This window comes from Mangifera indica, chromosome 9 (assembly GCF_011075055.1).
Source record: "Mangifera indica cultivar Alphonso chromosome 9, CATAS_Mindica_2.1, whole genome shotgun sequence".
In the NCBI taxonomy this organism is placed as follows: domain Eukaryota; kingdom Viridiplantae; phylum Streptophyta; class Magnoliopsida; order Sapindales; family Anacardiaceae; genus Mangifera; species Mangifera indica.
In genome coordinates, this window is record NC_058145.1 from 4,131,819 (window position 1) to 4,150,344 (window position 18,526).

General features: G+C 30.9%; 2 protein-coding genes across 2 annotated transcripts; one reads left to right on the top strand and one right to left on the bottom strand.

The window, feature by feature from the left end:
• Positions 1-8,069: 8,069 nt before the first annotated feature.
• On the top strand, positions 8,070-9,001 carry LOC123225686 (probable transcription factor At5g61620). The gene is made up of 4 exons (XM_044649796.1): positions 8,070-8,229; positions 8,314-8,528; positions 8,619-8,714; positions 8,804-9,001. Exons 1-4 carry the CDS (start codon positions 8,070-8,072, stop codon positions 8,999-9,001), a joined length of 669 nt encoding a protein of 222 aa, XP_044505731.1.
• Positions 9,002-15,407: 6,406 nt separating this feature from the next.
• Positions 15,408-18,167, bottom strand: LOC123224912 (ras-related protein RABD2a-like). Its single transcript, XM_044648680.1, has 8 exons — positions 18,009-18,167; positions 17,426-17,498; positions 16,764-16,811; positions 16,627-16,674; positions 16,358-16,429; positions 16,101-16,256; positions 15,903-16,006; positions 15,408-15,731 (listed from the first exon to the last, which is right to left on the bottom strand). Exons 1-8 carry the CDS (start codon positions 18,020-18,022, stop codon positions 15,635-15,637), a joined length of 612 nt encoding a protein of 203 aa, XP_044504615.1. The 5' UTR covers positions 18,023-18,167; the 3' UTR covers positions 15,408-15,634.
• Between the last annotated feature and the right edge of the window lie 359 nt (positions 18,168-18,526).

Sequence of the window (18,526 nt, forward strand, 5' to 3'; positions counted from 1 at the left end):
AGTATGTTAATTGACCCTCTATCAAATTTTAATAAATTTTAAGGTTTACACTTATGTTGTCCACTCAGATAATAACATTTAAGTGTATTAGATTTATTTTTATTGATCACTTAAATTCATTTGTAAATTGACATTAGACTATTCAATTACCTAACTTTATTAAACTAAAACCATAATTAATGTTAGCGCACATCAAAAAATTTCTAACATTCTTCTATTGAGGCAACATTAATTATTTTTATTTTTAAAAAAGAAAATATTTTTTTACTTTTGGGTAATCAACATTTTTAACTTTAAGTGACCATTATTATCGAAAACAAAATAATCAAAAAATAAATTACACTTTAATAAATAATCCAGTTAATATGATTACTAATAATGAACCAAAACATTACTTATGTCCTCTATTGATACAAAATCGTCTTTGACCAGAATTACTAATAATCAAAGCAATATGGATCAAATCTAGGAGTGTTACAAAAATAGCACCCAACAAAATGATCACAAACATGTATTATGTCTTTGTTAGTCATCTTTATGATTTCTCTTTAATCTTATGTTTCAAAATAAACAAGAAAAATCATTTTAGTTATAATTAAACATGTATGATTCAACCTTACTCGAGACTCATGAAATATACACATATAACTGTCATACTTAACAAAACCTTATCTTGAGAGATATATTGTACCTTAATCATATATATGTGCATATATCTATAGATAAATAAATATGTCAACATGACATGATCAATATCTATTAAACACTCATATTTTAAACATGACTTTATGGGTTACAAGTCTTATTCTTTTTGTTAGAGGCTTAAACTTTATCAACTCTATATTTGTGTACTTTACCTTAATATCTCATTTTTTTAAAAGGTTTTTGACTTTAAGATATTTTATTTTGTACGCGTCATTCTATTGGTGGTCTTTTACCTAATTGCACTACCCTTATGATAAATAGAGTCGATACTAAATAGTTTAACGAAATCATCATTCAACCACACACATGAGAAGTTGTCCTATGGTAAGCTACAATAGTATCATCATTAAGGATATTTCATATAGATTCCCTTTCAACCTCATAATATATACCTTATTGATACTCAACTTATCTCTTTTCACCTTAGACATAACATTGTCTTGCAATTATGCATATTAAGCCTTTTAATTACGCATTTCATATGTACACTTTGAGATAAGTCAAAAGCTCACGAGTCTTATCATAGTTGATCTCAATGCCAAAATAAAATAATGTATTTTTAAGATCTTTCACATCATAGGTCTTAGATAAAATTGACTTGATATTAATAGCACTATAACCAATATATTGAACCATACCATGAAGACAAATTTGCTCTCACTGATCTTTATATTTCTACATTGGTCTAACAAGTCAAAGAAAGGTTTCAAGAAGAGTTCAAATATATTAGAAATCATACATGCATATATATGTTGTCTGGATATGGATGTTTATGGTTAAAAATACTTCATCTCATTTATTGATGATTATTTATTATACATGTATCTCTACACATTTTATAACAAGAGTGAAACATTATATGCCTTTAAGGTTTTCAAGGTAGAAGTAGAGAAATAATCTGGAAAATAAATTAAAATCGTAAGATAAGATAAATGTGAAGAATATTATGGTAAATACACTTAGGATAGATAAACACCTAGTCCATTTGCAAGGCTTCTTAAAGAGAATGGGATTGTTGCCCAATATATTATGTTTGGTTCTCCATGCTAAAATGGTGTAGCAAAAAGAAGAAACCAAACTTTATTGGACATGGTGTAGAGTATGTTTAATAGCCCCAAACTTTCTAAATCATTGTGGATTGAAGCTTTTAAAATGATTGTGTATATATTAAACCATGTTCCAACCAAAGCTACTTCTAAAATACCATTTGAGTAATTTAAAGGTTAAAAACTAAGTTTGTGATATATACACATTTCGGAATGCTCATTTGAAGTAAGAGTGTATAATCCACATGAAAAGAAATTGGACTCAATAATTATAAATGGGTATTTCATTAAATATGTTGAAAAGTCTAAAAATAATAGATTTTATTATTCATCACATAGCGCTAGAATTGTGGAATCTTGAAATACAAAATTTCTTGAAAATGAGTTGACTAATGGGAGTGATCAATCTCGAGACCTAATTTCTAAGAAAGATCATTCAAATGTTTACCCATTTGCTTTAAGTAATATATTGGTTGTTATTCATAACACCCCTCAAATTCAAATGAATGTTAAACAACTAATTAATGAAGTTCCACAGTTACTAATAATAGTCTAATAGATCAAGTTGTCCTGTAATTTCAATATATTGTTGAACCACTAGTTGTGCAATCTACTCCATAAGAGAATGCTAATACAACATTAAGAAGATCAACTAAAATAAGGAAATTAATAATTTATATTGATTACATAGTGTATTTATAAGAAATTGACCATAATTTATGAGCTGAAGATGATCCTATCATGTTTTCACAAGTAATGAAGTGTAGTAAATCTGTTTTATGATACAATACCATAAAAGATTAGATGAAATCTATAAAGAGTAATGGAGTCTAGGATCCTGTCGAGTTACCTAATTGGGCAAAGGTCATTGCGTGCAAATGAGTCTTTAAAACAAAGAAAAACTTATTAGGTAACATTGAGAGATATAAAACAAGACTCTTTGATAAAGGTTTTACTCAAAATGAAGGGAAGCGATTACATCAAGACTTTTTATCTTGTATCTAAGAAATATTCTTTTCATATAATTATGGCATTGGTAACCTATTTTGACTTAAAACTGCATTAGATAGATGTGAAAATGACATTTTTCAATGGTGATCTAGAAAAAGAGGTATATATGAAACAATCTGAAGGATTTTCCTCTAAGTGATAGTGAGCATTTGGTGTGTACACTTAAAAAACCCATATATGGATTGAAACAAACCTGTCAATGATATTTCAAATTCTATGAGTTATCTCTTCATTCGGTTTTGTAAAAAACATCATAAATCAATGTATATACTAAAAGGTTAGTGAGAGTAAAATTTGTTTCTTTGTTCCATATGTGGATGATATTCTACTTGCAACCAATGATAAGAGGTTGTTTTATGAGGTGAAACAATTCCTGTGTAAAAATTTTGATATGAAGGATATAGGTGGGGTGTTCTATGACAGTAGTATTAATATCTATAGGAACATACCTCAAGGTATTTTAGGTCTATCTCAAGAAACCAATATCAACGAAGTTTTAGAAAATTTCGAATGAAAGACTGTTCACCAAGTATTACACTTATTGTGAAAGGTGATAAGTTTAATTTGAACTAATGCCCTAAAAGTGAATTTGAAAAGAAACAAAGGTGATAAGACAAGTCATCCTTTTGTTTAATGTTTGAGATAGTTGAAGAGGTTCCTTGCTCTGTTTTATATTAGTGAAATGGCTAATATGACATACAAACAGGGAGGAAATTTTGTTTCTTCTCTTCTTCTGCAACTTCAAAGTTAATTTAAGATGTGTTACTGGTGGAGTAATGGTTTGCTGATTCTTTGGCAGATGAACATTCTGTGATGTGCTAATTGTTGTTGGACTACAAGACAGCGCAATGGAAAAGCGAAAATGGTTATGGAAGAGGAAGTCTTCTGAGAGAAGTCCAGGCGAAACGGAGAGTTCAGGGTCGATTTCTTCACATTCGGAGAGATTCTCCGATGACCAGGTGAGTAATTGACACCTCTTCATTCCGAATTTATTGATCACTGCAAGAAAAAACAATTTTTCTACGTGACTATTTTCCACCCACGTTTGATGAAACAACATATTTTGACTATCGAAATTTGAAAAAACAATTTTTGTATTTATTTGTCAAAGTTATAATTTTTATAGTCATGAAATATTTATCTCATTTTGTTGAAATATAATAATAAGATAATATTATTTATCCTTATAATAATATGTAAATTTTTATCTTAAATACTTTATTTTTTTTAATCCCTGTTTTCATTTATCCTTAAATAAATCTAAAGTCCAAAATTTTCCTTTGTGATTCTACAATGTATAAGTGTCTCACATTTTTGTACAGAAAATTTATTGGCATTCTCATTTTGCCATGCTGGAGTTGTCTCCGCTCACAAACATTATTTCACGCCACCAATTTACAGCATGAAAATCATTTTTTAATAATAATTGATTTGACACCTTCGGATAGACTTTGGAGAAAGATTTGGCATCTCAAGGTGCCAAAGAGAATGAAAATTTTTCCACGGCTTTTTAAACATGTTTGATTGCTTACAAATGAGAGAAAGTTCATATTAGGCCATTCTAATACCAGTTCTTGGGCTTTTCTGTAGTCGTAAGGTTAAAAGTGACATTCACATGCTTAGAGATTGTTATTATGCTATGTCTAGACATATCAATTAGGTCAAACCAAATAAAAGCTCGACTCAAAATATGAATTTAAAGTTCAATCTAATAAAACTTAGCCTAATACTATAGCGTGTCGGGCCTAACCTATGGGCTTTTTGGGTTGAGCCATGAGTTTTAATATTAAGCCCATGAATCAATCTGATTTGACCTATTACTATTTAAAAAATAAAAATTAGAAAAAAAATCAGATGACAGAAGGGCTTAAAGCAGCAGCCACGACTTTTTGCCTTTGTGGCAGGAGCCTTTAACTCTTTTTTTTTTTAAATTTATTTATTTTTCTCTATATAAATCAATCTAACTGTTTATCGATTTCAGTTTTTCTCAATTTCAATTCTTTCATTATATTTTTAATCTTATTTTCTCTTATCAACTCTTTTTAAAAAATTATCTAAATTCCCAAATAATACTTCTTTGTGTTTATAATTTTATTTTCATTTCAGTTTTATTATTACAAAATATTACAGATGAATCCAATGTCAAAAGAATTCAGAGATTTGGATGTTAAAAATGAGTAAATAAATGATATAGTATATATATTTTATTTATGTTTGTAATTTATACAGTATATAAATCAATTTATTTGTACTATATTATAAACTTATAATATTTTTCATCATATAATCATAATATTTATTTGCCATAAATAAGAGATTATAAATAAAATATTCAAAGTATTGTTCTCGATTTTAATAATTGAAAAATAATTTGTATTTAAAAATTAAAAAAAAATTGTTTAAATAACCCAATCTATTTAAGGCTCAGCTTGACCAATTTATATATAGGGTCAGACTTTGGGTTCTAGAAAATATATAAGTTAGCCTGACTTGAAGGCCCATTTTCATCCAACCCAAAGCTCGATGGGCTAAGCCGAAGTCAATTCGGCCCATTGCCATGTCTAACTATGTCTATTTGGTTGAGTCTCATTCGCCCCACTTAGAGAGGCTCGTTTTTTATGTCAAGTAATGAAGACTAGTTATGATGTAATTTTTTATTAGCTAAGAGTCAAACTTATTCGAATTGAGACATTATATTTTCTATCACTACTTATTATGATTTCGGAGAAACCAGGACATCCGTAGCCCAAATTATTTAAGACCACATGCATGATGGCCCCTTCAGATTTGTAGATACATGGCTAGAGTTTTGGAAGCTCTGAACCTTTCTTTTAAAAGTATTCCTAGCATTCATGTATTGTCCCATAATGAAGAATAGGCATTTACTGTAGCTGGATGGTATAGATTTAATGTGGATGCTACTGTAAATGTTGTTACAGGTTCTGCTTCTGCTAGTAGGCTGATTGGAGACAACAGAGGTAAGTTCATAAGTGGCTTTATAGTACCATTATAAATTTACACACCTTTTACTGTAGAGTTGTGAGTCATCTACTATGGACTCAAGTTTGTTTAGGTGTATCATCTACCAAGTCTTTAGGTAGAGTTTTATTGCAAGAAAACAGTTGACACCATTCTTAGTGAGGACTCCATTATTGGTCCTAATATCAATCTTATTATTAGTGTACAGAACATGTTTTCTATAAATTGAAATATAAGCATTCTTTATTCTACCCAAGAAACAAATTGTATTACTGATTGAATTATAAGCAATAGTCTTATTTCTGCAGATGCTTTTCTTATATTTTTTGAGGCTCCTCCTGAGCTTCAAGAGATCTTGGAATGTGATTTTAGGCTCCCTTCACTTATTTTTCTTTTTTTGTTTTGTGTTCTGCCCCTGTTATACCTAAAAAGATAATAATAATAAAAATAAGGAACATCATCAAAGATCAAAGCCTTCAATTGTTCTTCAGCAGATAAAGACAGATTTTCTGACCAGCCTTAGTGAATCTCAGGGCTCCCAATTCACCCTAAAAAACCATCACAATAAAATAAAGAGTTAAACACATTTTGAGATAAATTAACGTAGAATTTTCACATACGATGATATTTCCATCCTCTAAGTATCACTATGAGAGCGTGACTTGGGACCGGGAAAAAGGATGCACTAAATTTGTACTCAAATCAGAACCCATGGTCTGGATGAAAAAAACATGGCCAAAGGACATATACCCACCCAATAATTACTCTTTTCGAAAACTTCTACTCATTAACTTTCAAAAACTCAAATATTCACATGTTAACTATTAGAATTAATAATTTTGAAAATAAAATCGTTATTTAATTTATAATATTTAAAAAAACTAAAATTTTATCTATTTTCCATCCAAAACCATAAAATACTAACAATTTCCTCTCATACAAAAGTTTAATAAGTTACATTTTTCCTGCTAGGGTTTTCAATTTTTTGTCTTCTTCTCCAACAACCAGAGCTGATCAAGAGCCTCTTTAGCCCATCCTCTACTTGCTGCTAACGACCTTGACCAAAGAAAGACCGAAAGACAGCGAATCGATGGACGACCGAATGCATCCACAAAAGCCATCGATGGATGCATTGACCATGATTTGATCAAATTCGACCACTATTCGATCACATTCAAAGGTGGGAAATCTGTTGATTCATCGTACTTCGATCTTTCTTTTGTTAGGGTCATCTATGACAGGTAGAGGATGGATTGATGAGGCTCTCGGTTAGCTCCGATCATCAAAAAAGAAGGGAAGAAATTGAAAACCTTAGTAAGGGTGAAATGTAACTTTTTAAATGTTTGAGTGAGAAAAAAAATTAGTTTTTTTGGATTTAGGTGAAAAAGAAATAAAATTTTTAAATTAACCGATTTGGATAACTTTACCGACTAATTGGTGAATATTTATATTTTTGAAATTAATGGGTGAAAGCTTAGGAAAAAAGTAAACCTTGGGTGGGAAAAATTCCTTTGGCCAAAAGATATATCTTGGACAAAAATAATAGCGCCTTATTGTTTGTCTTATCGAGAAATAATTTGAGAAACGAAGCTTAAGCTGGATCCAATTGTTAATCTTGTACATTCTCTAATTATTTGAGCATTAAAAATCAAAGATTACATTCGTCAAAATTTTTTTATTCTTTTCTTTTTATTTTTAATTTTTTTATGAAATTCAATTTCTTAAGGATATTAATCAATCTATTTATGTAAAGCCTAGATATAAATTTAGACTTTGATATTGGACTATTTTTCATAAATTGGATAAACAAAATATGGAAAGCGATAATGTTAAAAAAAAAATGCTGAGCTAAAAAAATTTTCAAGTTTTAACTTCAATTAATTATTCATATTCTTTTAATAACTATTCTTGCAGGGGAAGAATGAAATCTCCAATTATCCAAAATAACAACTTTAAAGGGGAACGGGTTTATTTTTGTTTGATTATGGGAAATTTTCGTTTGTTTATTTTTGTTTGGATTTGTCCACTCAATTTTTATTGGCAATTATATTATATATATCTTAATTTTAATTCAAAGAATATATAACTTAAGGCTTAAGCCAGTTGGATATATATAATAATAAATGCTGAGATCGAGAAATAATCCTAAATTCCATATCAACAAATCAAAGATTTTGGAATGTAGAATATTTGCATGCAGAAAAGGAAAATCAAAATGTGTATTAAGACAAGATACCAACCAAGGAGACAATTCAGTTACCCTAAAAAAAATGTAACACACTCTTTAATTTCTCTACCAATATATCTTTTTATGTGAAAACACGAAACATGGTGAAGGAAACAGCAAGAAGTTGTTCGCGTTGTGGCGTCAGTGGCCATAACTTAAGAACTTGTAATGAAAAGGTCTGCGTTAAACTCTTTGGTGTCTATATTTCTGTTCATCCTGAGAGAGATGAAGCTGATCAACAACCATATGAAAGGAAAAAGGGTATTTTCATATGTTGAAGGCTTTTTCTTTATTGTTTTTGATGATATTTGGAAATTTACTTTCGCATTTAAATTGTGTATTTAGGAAAGCCTTGGACGGAGGAAGAACACCAACGCTTCTTAACAGCGTTGAATATTGTCGGAAGAGGAAATTGGAAAAAGATTTCAATGGAATATCTGCACACTAAAACCCCAACGCAAATCGCTAGCCATGCTCAGAAGTATTTTCTCAGGCAAGCTTTAGCTGATAAAAAGAATCGTACATCAAGCATGTTCGATTTGCCTCTCCATGAATCTCCTGTAAGTTTTCTTCCACCCAATATTAAAAGAACACCATGCTTATTATTATTATTATTTCAATTATATTGATCTCATGATTTAATCTTAAAGGGGAGCACATCAAATAACCAGATGGAAAAAGAATTCTCACGTTGCTACATTGAATCCCTCATGAGAATTCCACACTATGGCGGGATTCCATGTATGGTAAGAACCAATTTGAGTATTGCCAATTAAAGATATGACTCTTTTAAATTCTGTAAATCTAATTCCAGGAAGCATGTTTTAATTAATAGGGAACAAGTAATGTGCCATCTCTCTCTTTCTTAGAAGCAATGAAGTACTATCCGATTTATATGTCAAGGTGTAACGCCTCTCATTATTATAACGCTTGTAGTGCTTCACCAATGCCAATGTCATCCCAAGCTCTAGAAGCAAGAGATGATGATTCTCTGGACCTTCAAATTGGACTGCCTCAATGCCCCCGTCAATAGAAGATTTATTATATTACATTTCTTTGACCATTTTGGTCGTATCTATCAACATTTATTTTACAAATAATTTTGGTATTTCTTATTAGAATTATTTTCTACAAATATTACGACTGATCGGCTTTAATTTTTTAGTACGTTCGAGATTATTTTTCTCATGGGCTTTCCAAATAAATGCTTGTGCTTGCTCATGGCATATACCTAAAGTTATTGAAGATATATATATATATATTTTCCAATTCCATATGGCTGATTGGCTTCGTCATTGAACCATGCATGTATTGTAATACTTGAACTTTCTCTAGTTTAATTTAAGTATTTTATTTTTAATGATATTTTTATATTACTTGATTATTACATGACAATTTATTGTTATTTCATAATTATTGAAACATAAAAAAATTATATGTTAATTTAAATGCTATTACTCGTATAATTTTGTCAATTTTATGGTCCAGACCCAAATATTTCAATACTTAATATGAACAAAAATTGAGACTTACGTAATCGTTGAGAATTTACGCAAGGATATAATCTATCGAGCACATAAAAAAGAATGATAATTTAACGTGATTTGGTACAAATTTTGTATGCACGAATTGAAGAAAGGATAATACATAAGTATCATTTGTAGAGTATCATGAAGGAGCAAAGGCAATAATAACCTTTTTGGTTCTGTGGCTCAAATTGACTAGGCAAAGAATTGTAAAAAAGTGGGTGTGAATCCACTTATGACAGATCGATCTATCCTGATTGCATTAACTACCAATGGACAGTTGGAGGAAGTTAGCAATTGGACACCTATTTACAGTCCCAAAACTGTCACATTCTTTCTCCCTGCGCAAAAGTTACAGAAATATAAAACTGAGCAGACAAAAAAATAAATCCTCCCAAATACGTTGATTTCCCACATAATCTAGAATCAAAGTACAAAAGGTAAATTGTGTTGTGGAAACTAATTAATCACGCCATGAATAACTTTTAATATGCATCAAACAGAGGCGAAATCCGAGTATGTCAATTTATTGTATTTCGATTTATAGAATTTGGCATGAATTTTTTAACATTTGTATCAGAGCCTAAGGTTAATGCCTATGCCCAAAATTCTATAAATTCTTGTTATCTAGATTTTTTATTTTGCATTGAAATTGGTGCAAATTTTGAATTTTGGGTTTGAATTAATTTGTGCAAAATTGTATTAAATTGGGATTGAGAAACACGTTAGGATTAAATTACCAAAAAAAAAAAAATAATAAAACACATATTAGGATGATGCTTGGAATTATGATACATGATTTCAAAGTTGAACTAAATGAAATTTTGGTCAGAATTCTCAAAAAATTGAGATCCATACCGTGACTTTCATGTCGCAATTTTGTCAGATTTCGACAATGTTGACGCCATACAATGCTCTGAATAGAATCGTCGACATGAGTACTTCTAAAGCCCTATGCTATCTAGCCAAATAAATGGTTAGAAAATAGAGAATTGAACGAACTTGTTTTTAGGGATCCTAGGTGCAATTAGGTCGAGAAAACCTATTTGGTCAAAGGGTTGCCCAAACATGTTAGTTAACGAGCAACCTGTTGTAATATCCCTCCCTAGAAGTACTACCCACCGAAGGAGAAATGTTACGAATTAATATTCGGAGCATCTATTTTTTTTTCTTTTTTTAAAAATACTTTAAAATAAACGCATCATTAAAAGTGTTTAGGAAGTATTCCAAGAAAACTGAAAATTTGGAAGTGAACAAAACATGTATATACTCATATGAAAACTCATCTGAAAGCATTTGAAAACATGGAGTAATCATATGCAACTGTACCATAATTTCAAAAAGTCAAAAGTCGACAAGAACATGTCACTGTATGCATGTAATATAAACTAGAGATAACCTGCTCTAGCCGGATATATCTACGCTGACCTGACCCTGCCTCGCAGCTACCTCGATCACTTGTACCTGCAATCAGGAAAGAAAAGGGAGTGAGTGATAAGAACACTCAGTAAGGGGAAAGAATAAAGTAAACTATCTTTTTTTCCTGTTCTAACGCACTTTTGGGACTCAACCTCACATCCTAACCTCTATAAGAGATTGATGGGGTAATTTAGTTCACTTTTTACTATTTGGGTCATACTTTGTCCCATCTGGTATCTATTTGATACTTTCTGGAAGCTAACTATAGGGATTTGACACTTTTCTAAGCTCGAGCTCTCTTTCTTTCTTTTACTACACCATTTCTGAATCTGAATTGAGCTCTACTGCAAGCATACTCTACTGCGAGCAGACCCTACTAGGGGTCTATGTCCTACTACGAACGTGTTCTACTGGGGAGGTGCCCTACTGCAGGCGGTGTAGTGTAAAGTGCCCCCTCATAGTTTATAGCATGCATGCGAGTTTTATATCTTACTAATTTTGCTTCCATCTAAATTTATTCATAACTCACCAGACATTACTCTTGGGACGACCCTTGAATCTTGAGTCCCAACCTTTTCTTGCTTTTCTTTTTCTCTTTTTTTTTTTGTCCTTTCCTTTCCTTTCCTTTCCTTTCCTTTCCTTTCTTTTCTTTTCCTTTCTTTTCTTTTCCTTTCTTTTCCAAACTGTGAAATACTGTTCACAACCCTGTTCATTTGACAGGACAACCTTCTTTTTCATACAATTTCACAATCCAAACGGTTCCTAATTCATACAAGCTATATATCGTTGAAAAGAGGATTCACAAAGCTTTCTAACAAGCTATAATAGCACTCATAATTCATTCAATCAGATAGTCAAAACAGCAGATAAAGTCAGTGGCAAAAACTGCCTCCTTTGTTTATTTGATAAAGCAGTCCTTGTGGTTCATGCAATATTTAACAATCCAAATGATCCCCAATTCATACAAGCTATATATCACTGAAAAGAAAATTCAAAGAGCTTTTCAACAAGATATAATAGCACTCATAAATCCTTATTAAGACAGTCAAAACGTGAGATGAAAGTAGTGGCAAAACTGCCTCTCAACCTCGAGAAATGTTGGTTGATGAAAGGATTTTATTGTATATAATCATAGAGTTGACAAGACTTATAGTTATTTGTTGACACTTTATTGACTAGGTGACCATGATGCCTTGTTAGAAGCCAATCTTGGTTTGTGTTTGAATTTGACCCAAATATAGATATTAATGGCTTAATGGATATGTATATATTTGTGTTGATTTAATGTGTTGGAAGAAATTGATACTCAATTTATGATTTAAGATATGAATGTACATTTGATGGTTGTTTTGAGTAGAAACATATGCAGGTTTACGCATTATTAGTTCTAGGCTTGGACTTGTTATGGTTGGCCGAAAATTGTAAGGAACAGGTTGATCAACAATTTGTAGACAATGGTGAACGATTGTCCCAGTGTACTGTGACATTTGTTCATCCTCTAGGTTAGAGACAATGAACTTTGTTCACCGTAAGAACATGTGTCAGGCAGTGAGACCGCAAACGTTCATTTGCTATAGGATGAACATTCATTCTTGGTGATCCAAAATGAATGAGTAGTGTAAGGGCGAGTGAATGTGCGTAATGAGTAACGTCATTAGTCAACTGTTAGTTAAAGGTCTAAGTAAATTATCGTTCAGGATAATAAGGTGACAACCATTCATGGGAGATGTGAATTGAATGTGAAGCAAGGGCAATGGACGCCCATTCATACAATATGAAAAATGATAATTTTACCTTTATGAGTTGTGATAAGGGGAATAAGGTGACCTAGGTTTTAACGAAGATAAATTGAGTTAATTATACATTTTTTGGATGCTCGACTATGTAGATAATAACACAAACCTTGATCAAAGTGAATTTGAGTAAAAAACAAGAAACAATGTATCTCCTTGTTTTAACCACTGAGGTTTGTGCAATGCGGTAGTGAAAGTATTAAGGTTAATCTAGATGACATTGATGCCTCTCTGATTTATTATACACTTAGCACTAGGTGCCTTAGCATCTAGGATGCTCATGCATGCACTTGACGCTAGATGTCTTAACATTTGAGATGCTTGTGTGATATGAGAAAAGCCAGGGGTCTAACTCCTCATGTGTTTAGGGTATCTTTAGCCTAAAGCCCAACCAAGAGGTATATTGGATGCACTTTTATATAGACATCTAGGATTTTGTATACTTTTGTAAGACATTTGAGACGTTAACATACATCGTTTGGTATTATTAGTCATCTGAGATAACACTGTTAATGGAGATATGACATTGGATGCTGAAATAGTTTTGATAGGCATTTAGGTGTTGGGGAAACATCTGAGAAATACCTCAATATGATTGATGATAAAAATATTTGGGTTTTGATTTATGTTATGTGCAAGGTGTCGAAAAGTCTGAGAAGTACCACAATATGATTGATGATAGGAATATTTGGGTTTTGATTTATGTTATATGCAAGGTGTCAAAAAGTCATCTATTTACTGAATATTTTTGTTCATTGTATTCCTCGTTGTGACTTTTCAAGTAGGTTTGTGAATCAGTGGGGCAACGAGGGAGCCAAGGGTCAACTTGGGACATTGCATGAGATGAGAGGCATTTTGTTCATTTGAGCATGTGGACCTTTATTATGTTTATATTGAGTTGAGACTCATGTTTATGCATTATTGATTATGAATTTGTGGATTTCAAATACATTGGTACTTGTGGATGGATACTATAGACTATTTATGTTATGAGTTTGTTTAATCCAAAATTTTCTTACCCCTTCTTGCATGTTGTTTGATATTCTATTGTTTGTTTAAGTGTTAATCATGTATTCTGCTATTTTTTTGGGAAAAGTTTTAGATAAAAGTACGTACATACAGAGGGGCATTACAAATATCGAATAAGTTTAGTTAACTTGGTATCTATTTTATTTCATTCAATTTTTTAATATATTTATGCAAATTTGAGCTATTTTTATGTCAATCCGAATACAATCTAATTGACCCAAACATGATCCATCTCAACAATTACTACTAATCTCGTCAGCAATATATCAAGGTCATTCAAGAAATAAGTTTATAAGTTTTATTTCTACATAGATGCCATTTCGTTGGCTGCATTTCTTCTTTAGAGATTCCTTTTCCAACAACTGTTAAAAAAAGTCTAAATGGTCTGATTCTCTGAATTTTGGGTTGTTTTGCATGATTTTTATTTTTTTTCCACTGTTTATATCATTAGAGTGAGGAGAAAACGACATTCTAAAGAAAATATACGTAAATGAGAAGGTTAGTTTTTGTTTCTTTCTAGAGTAGTTAATTACTTCAAATAAATAAGGATTTTTATGATTTTAACCAACACTTGAAAGATTATACAAATGTAGTTATTCGAATAGAGTTGAACAATGACTCTATATATAAAGTAGATTTTACAAACAAGTACAACGATGAAGACAAAGTGTTGATATTTGACACATGGATTGGATGATGATAAATAAAAAAATCACGATTTTTTTTTAACTCAAACTATTTTAGATGGGTTTTGATCTTATTATAAAGTGTTAAATGAATGTTACTTTGAGTTTGGTCTTGATTTTTAATTGTTTATTGTCTAAAATTGCAACTGAGGTTTGGTGTATGAATTTCTGAAACTTCAAAGTGTTATATTTTAACGAGAAAATTACTCCAATATTGACAGAAAATTCATTTAAAAAGGATTACAGCGTAATTTTTGGTATATAATAATAGATGTTACATAAAATTGTGAAAAATCTATTAATAGACGTTATTTGCTTAGAAAGAGTGATCAAGTCTATTGGGCAAATGATGCCTATCAACAAAATTCAATAAAGTTAGGAAAATATAATTTTTCTTCACTCAAATTATGCATATTCATTTTAAATACATAAATAAATACATATTTGATTTGTATTATTATATGATTAATTAATTTTGAATTAAAAATAAATAATATTTATTACATGATACCACATATAAGTGTATATCTATTTATATATTCAAAATAGATACATATTATATTGCTCAATTTTCCCTTACTTGAAGGAGTTTATTGTACAATTTTTTTTGTGTATGGTGTAATATCTTTTTCAATAACTTTGAAATGAGAGAAAAAATAAAATTATTTGTATAAATAATTTTGTTCTTTTAAAAAAGGAACAAAAAAAAAAGAGCTACATTAAGTGAAACAACTAGATATGCTATAGTCCAATTATCATATGGACATGAACTTGATGCAATTAGACAGCCGCAACTATGATTTTAAATGCCCTTTAAACAAACTTTGCCAATAAAATATTTGAATCTCCATGTCCAATCAAACATTTATACATATATATTTATATATTTCTATCTATCTATGTTATCCCCTCTGTGAAACCAACCTGGCAGAACCTTATATTGCAACTCAAATAGCAAAGCATTGGTATGGAGGAACATGGTATAATTGAAAAAAGAAAATAATTGAATAACATTTACTACTATCAAGCAACATATCATTTGTACAGGCCATTTAATAGTAATATGAACTGAAAGAATGAAATTTCACAATAACCTACAAAACAACTTAAAATGCAAATCATATATATGGTTCATGAGACAGGAACAGTCTTTGATCCTTAAAGAGTAATTGAGAAAGCTACTAAATCCTCGCAAGGATCAGACAACAACCAACTAAGTAGAGCAGCAGCCAGCTTTCTGATTAATAGGTTGTCCTTTTATCTGCACTGTTGGTGGCCTCGCATTGTTCATTGCAGGTTGACTTGCCATCCTGTGAAAACATATTACAGGTAAACCAATGATACAAGAATCCACAAACAAGCATTTAACCCCACTGATATGGAAAACAAAAATTTGCAAGAGAGAGCATCATATCCAAAACATTTCTGGGAGATTGTTACTGTTATAACAATAAAAATGCAAAGATTTACTCAAAATATACCTGTTTTTAATGGCAGCAGTCATGGCCATAAATGCCTGCTCCACATTAGTAGAATCCTTTGCACTGGTCTCCATGAAGGGGATGCCAATTTCATCAGCAAATGCCTTTGAATTACAATAAAAAGAAAGGCAATCTGGTCAATAATCTTTCCAATAGTTTTGTCAAAGAATATATACCAAAACTGTGACATTTTTCTACCTTGGCCGTTTCATAAGACACGACCTTCTTATCAGTGAGATCAGACTTGTTTCCAACCAGAAGCTTGTTCACATTCTCACTTGCATATCGATCAATTTCATTCAACCACTGCTTAACATTGTTGAAACTCTCTTGGTCTGTGACATCATAAACTATCTGTCTCACATACATCAATATCATTTTTTGATGAAATCAGTAATGACACTTGAGTGCAATGATAATGGAACTAAAAATCAAATATGAAAGATAACACTCACTATTATGCCATGAGCCCCACGATAGTAGCTGCTAGTTATTGTCCTGAATCTTTCTTGTCCTGCAGTGTCCCACTGCATGTTTCAAACCAAAACTGGCTAACAGTAAGAAACATAAGATATGACACTAATATGCACCAGTCAAAAAACAAGGACAAATTCAGAATTCATTAGAAAAAATTAATAAATTTCCAAAAGCCAACCTAGACAATTTCCAACATCATCAACAAATCCAAAAATTAAAAAAAAAAAAAAGAATAAGAAAGCCTCACAATTTGAAGTTTAACAGTCTTGCCATCTTGCTCTACAGTGCGAATTTTCTACAAAACAAAAAACAGATATCATATCAGGATGGTATACTTCAAATCAAGACAATATTTACTTGAATCCACAGCTTATTGATGCTTACAAAGTCAACTCCAATTGTGCTAATGTAACTGTCCAGGTATGAATCATCCTGCATCAGAGTGACAGATGATAAAAGTCTGTACATGCATATAAATATGAAATAAATTCTACATAATTAGCTTAGTGCACCAAAATTCTTCATCATAAGCAACCAAAACACTTTTAATCAAAGGTGGTGCCATCAATCACTGGAGACACTAGAAAACATCCATCATATGACTGGCATATAAGACAGATCAGATATTAACACATAATATGCAAGTCCACTAGTCCTACAAAAGAAGCATAGCATGGCATTTTCACTGATCATATTAAAATATAATCAAACCATAAATAATCATCAGTTTCCACAGTACAGAAAATGCAGACAACTTGACACAAATACAAGCGACCCCTTAGGTTCTCTTTTACTGATTCAACAAACAAGAAAACATATTTTAAAATGAGGGTAAGATACTTTCTGCTATCTCAACAGAAACACATGCGCATCTGGGTCTTAATCTATTAAAGAACTAGAAATTAAACGTACACAACTTAGAAATAGTAGAGTACATAAATTAAACAAAGCTTTTAAAAAAAGAAAAGACAAACTATAGTAACGAAACAGAGAGAGCGATCAAAGGAGTTGACCGAATGTAAGTGATTATCATTTTATAAGCTTACAGCAAATCTCAGGAGCAAACACGATTTGCCAACACCAGAATCTCCAATCAGCAAAAGCTTGAACAAATAGTCACTGCTTAGAACAAAATAATAATAAATAATAATGACAACAGTATTTAATATGAGAATTTTAAAAAAAAAAAAAACTCTGAAACACCTTTTTCCAACCAAATCATATTTTCTGGCAAATAATAAGCCTAATAAGGCTGAACGAACAAGAAACTTCAACTTGTATTTTTCATAACACATATGCAATACATCCCTAATTCAATTATCCATTATACAATTAAAATCGATAAATTCTAACTCGTCAGAGATCACCAATAACTGAAACAATTACCAATCTAAACAAAACCTGAAAATCTCATTTCCCATTTAAGAACATCATACAACTACCAAAAGAAAAGCACAATCATAAATACGAACACAAAAATAAATAACATACATATCAAAAGAGACCCAACAGTTTTTAGCACAAAATAATCATAGATCCAACGAAATTTAAAAAACTTTGAGAAACCCATCCTAGATAAACAAAAATAATACTAAAATTGAAATAAACGGGTAAAAATCTGAAGCTTACTAGTCAGGATTCATGTCTCCAAGAGGTAGGATTACGCCTAGAGTCAGACCGGCCCAGCAGGAGATTGGACCGGGTTTTGCAGAGAAAAGCAGAGATTAAGAGAGAGAAGAAACAAATGACACAAGAAAAGGTAACATTTAGAATGTCGAAACAAACTAGCGAAAAGTTTGAAGAATATATAAAGGAAATGTCAACGTCAAACTGTAATGAAATTACCATTCGGTCAAATTATATCATTTTCAGGGGCAAACGACTATGTCCCACCTAAGTTTGATATAAATTACTTTTCACCCATTAATTATAAAAAACCTAAATACCTATTTGTCTATTAAATTTTATAAGGGGTTAAATTATCATTTATCAAAATATTTAAAAAAATTAAAAATTTATTATATTTTCCCCCTTAGATTTAAAAATTTAACAAATTTTCTTCCACTCAAAATTTAAAAATTTAACATTTTTTCTAAGAGTTTTTTCAATTATCATTACCAACTACCAGAGATAGCAACAACAATGTT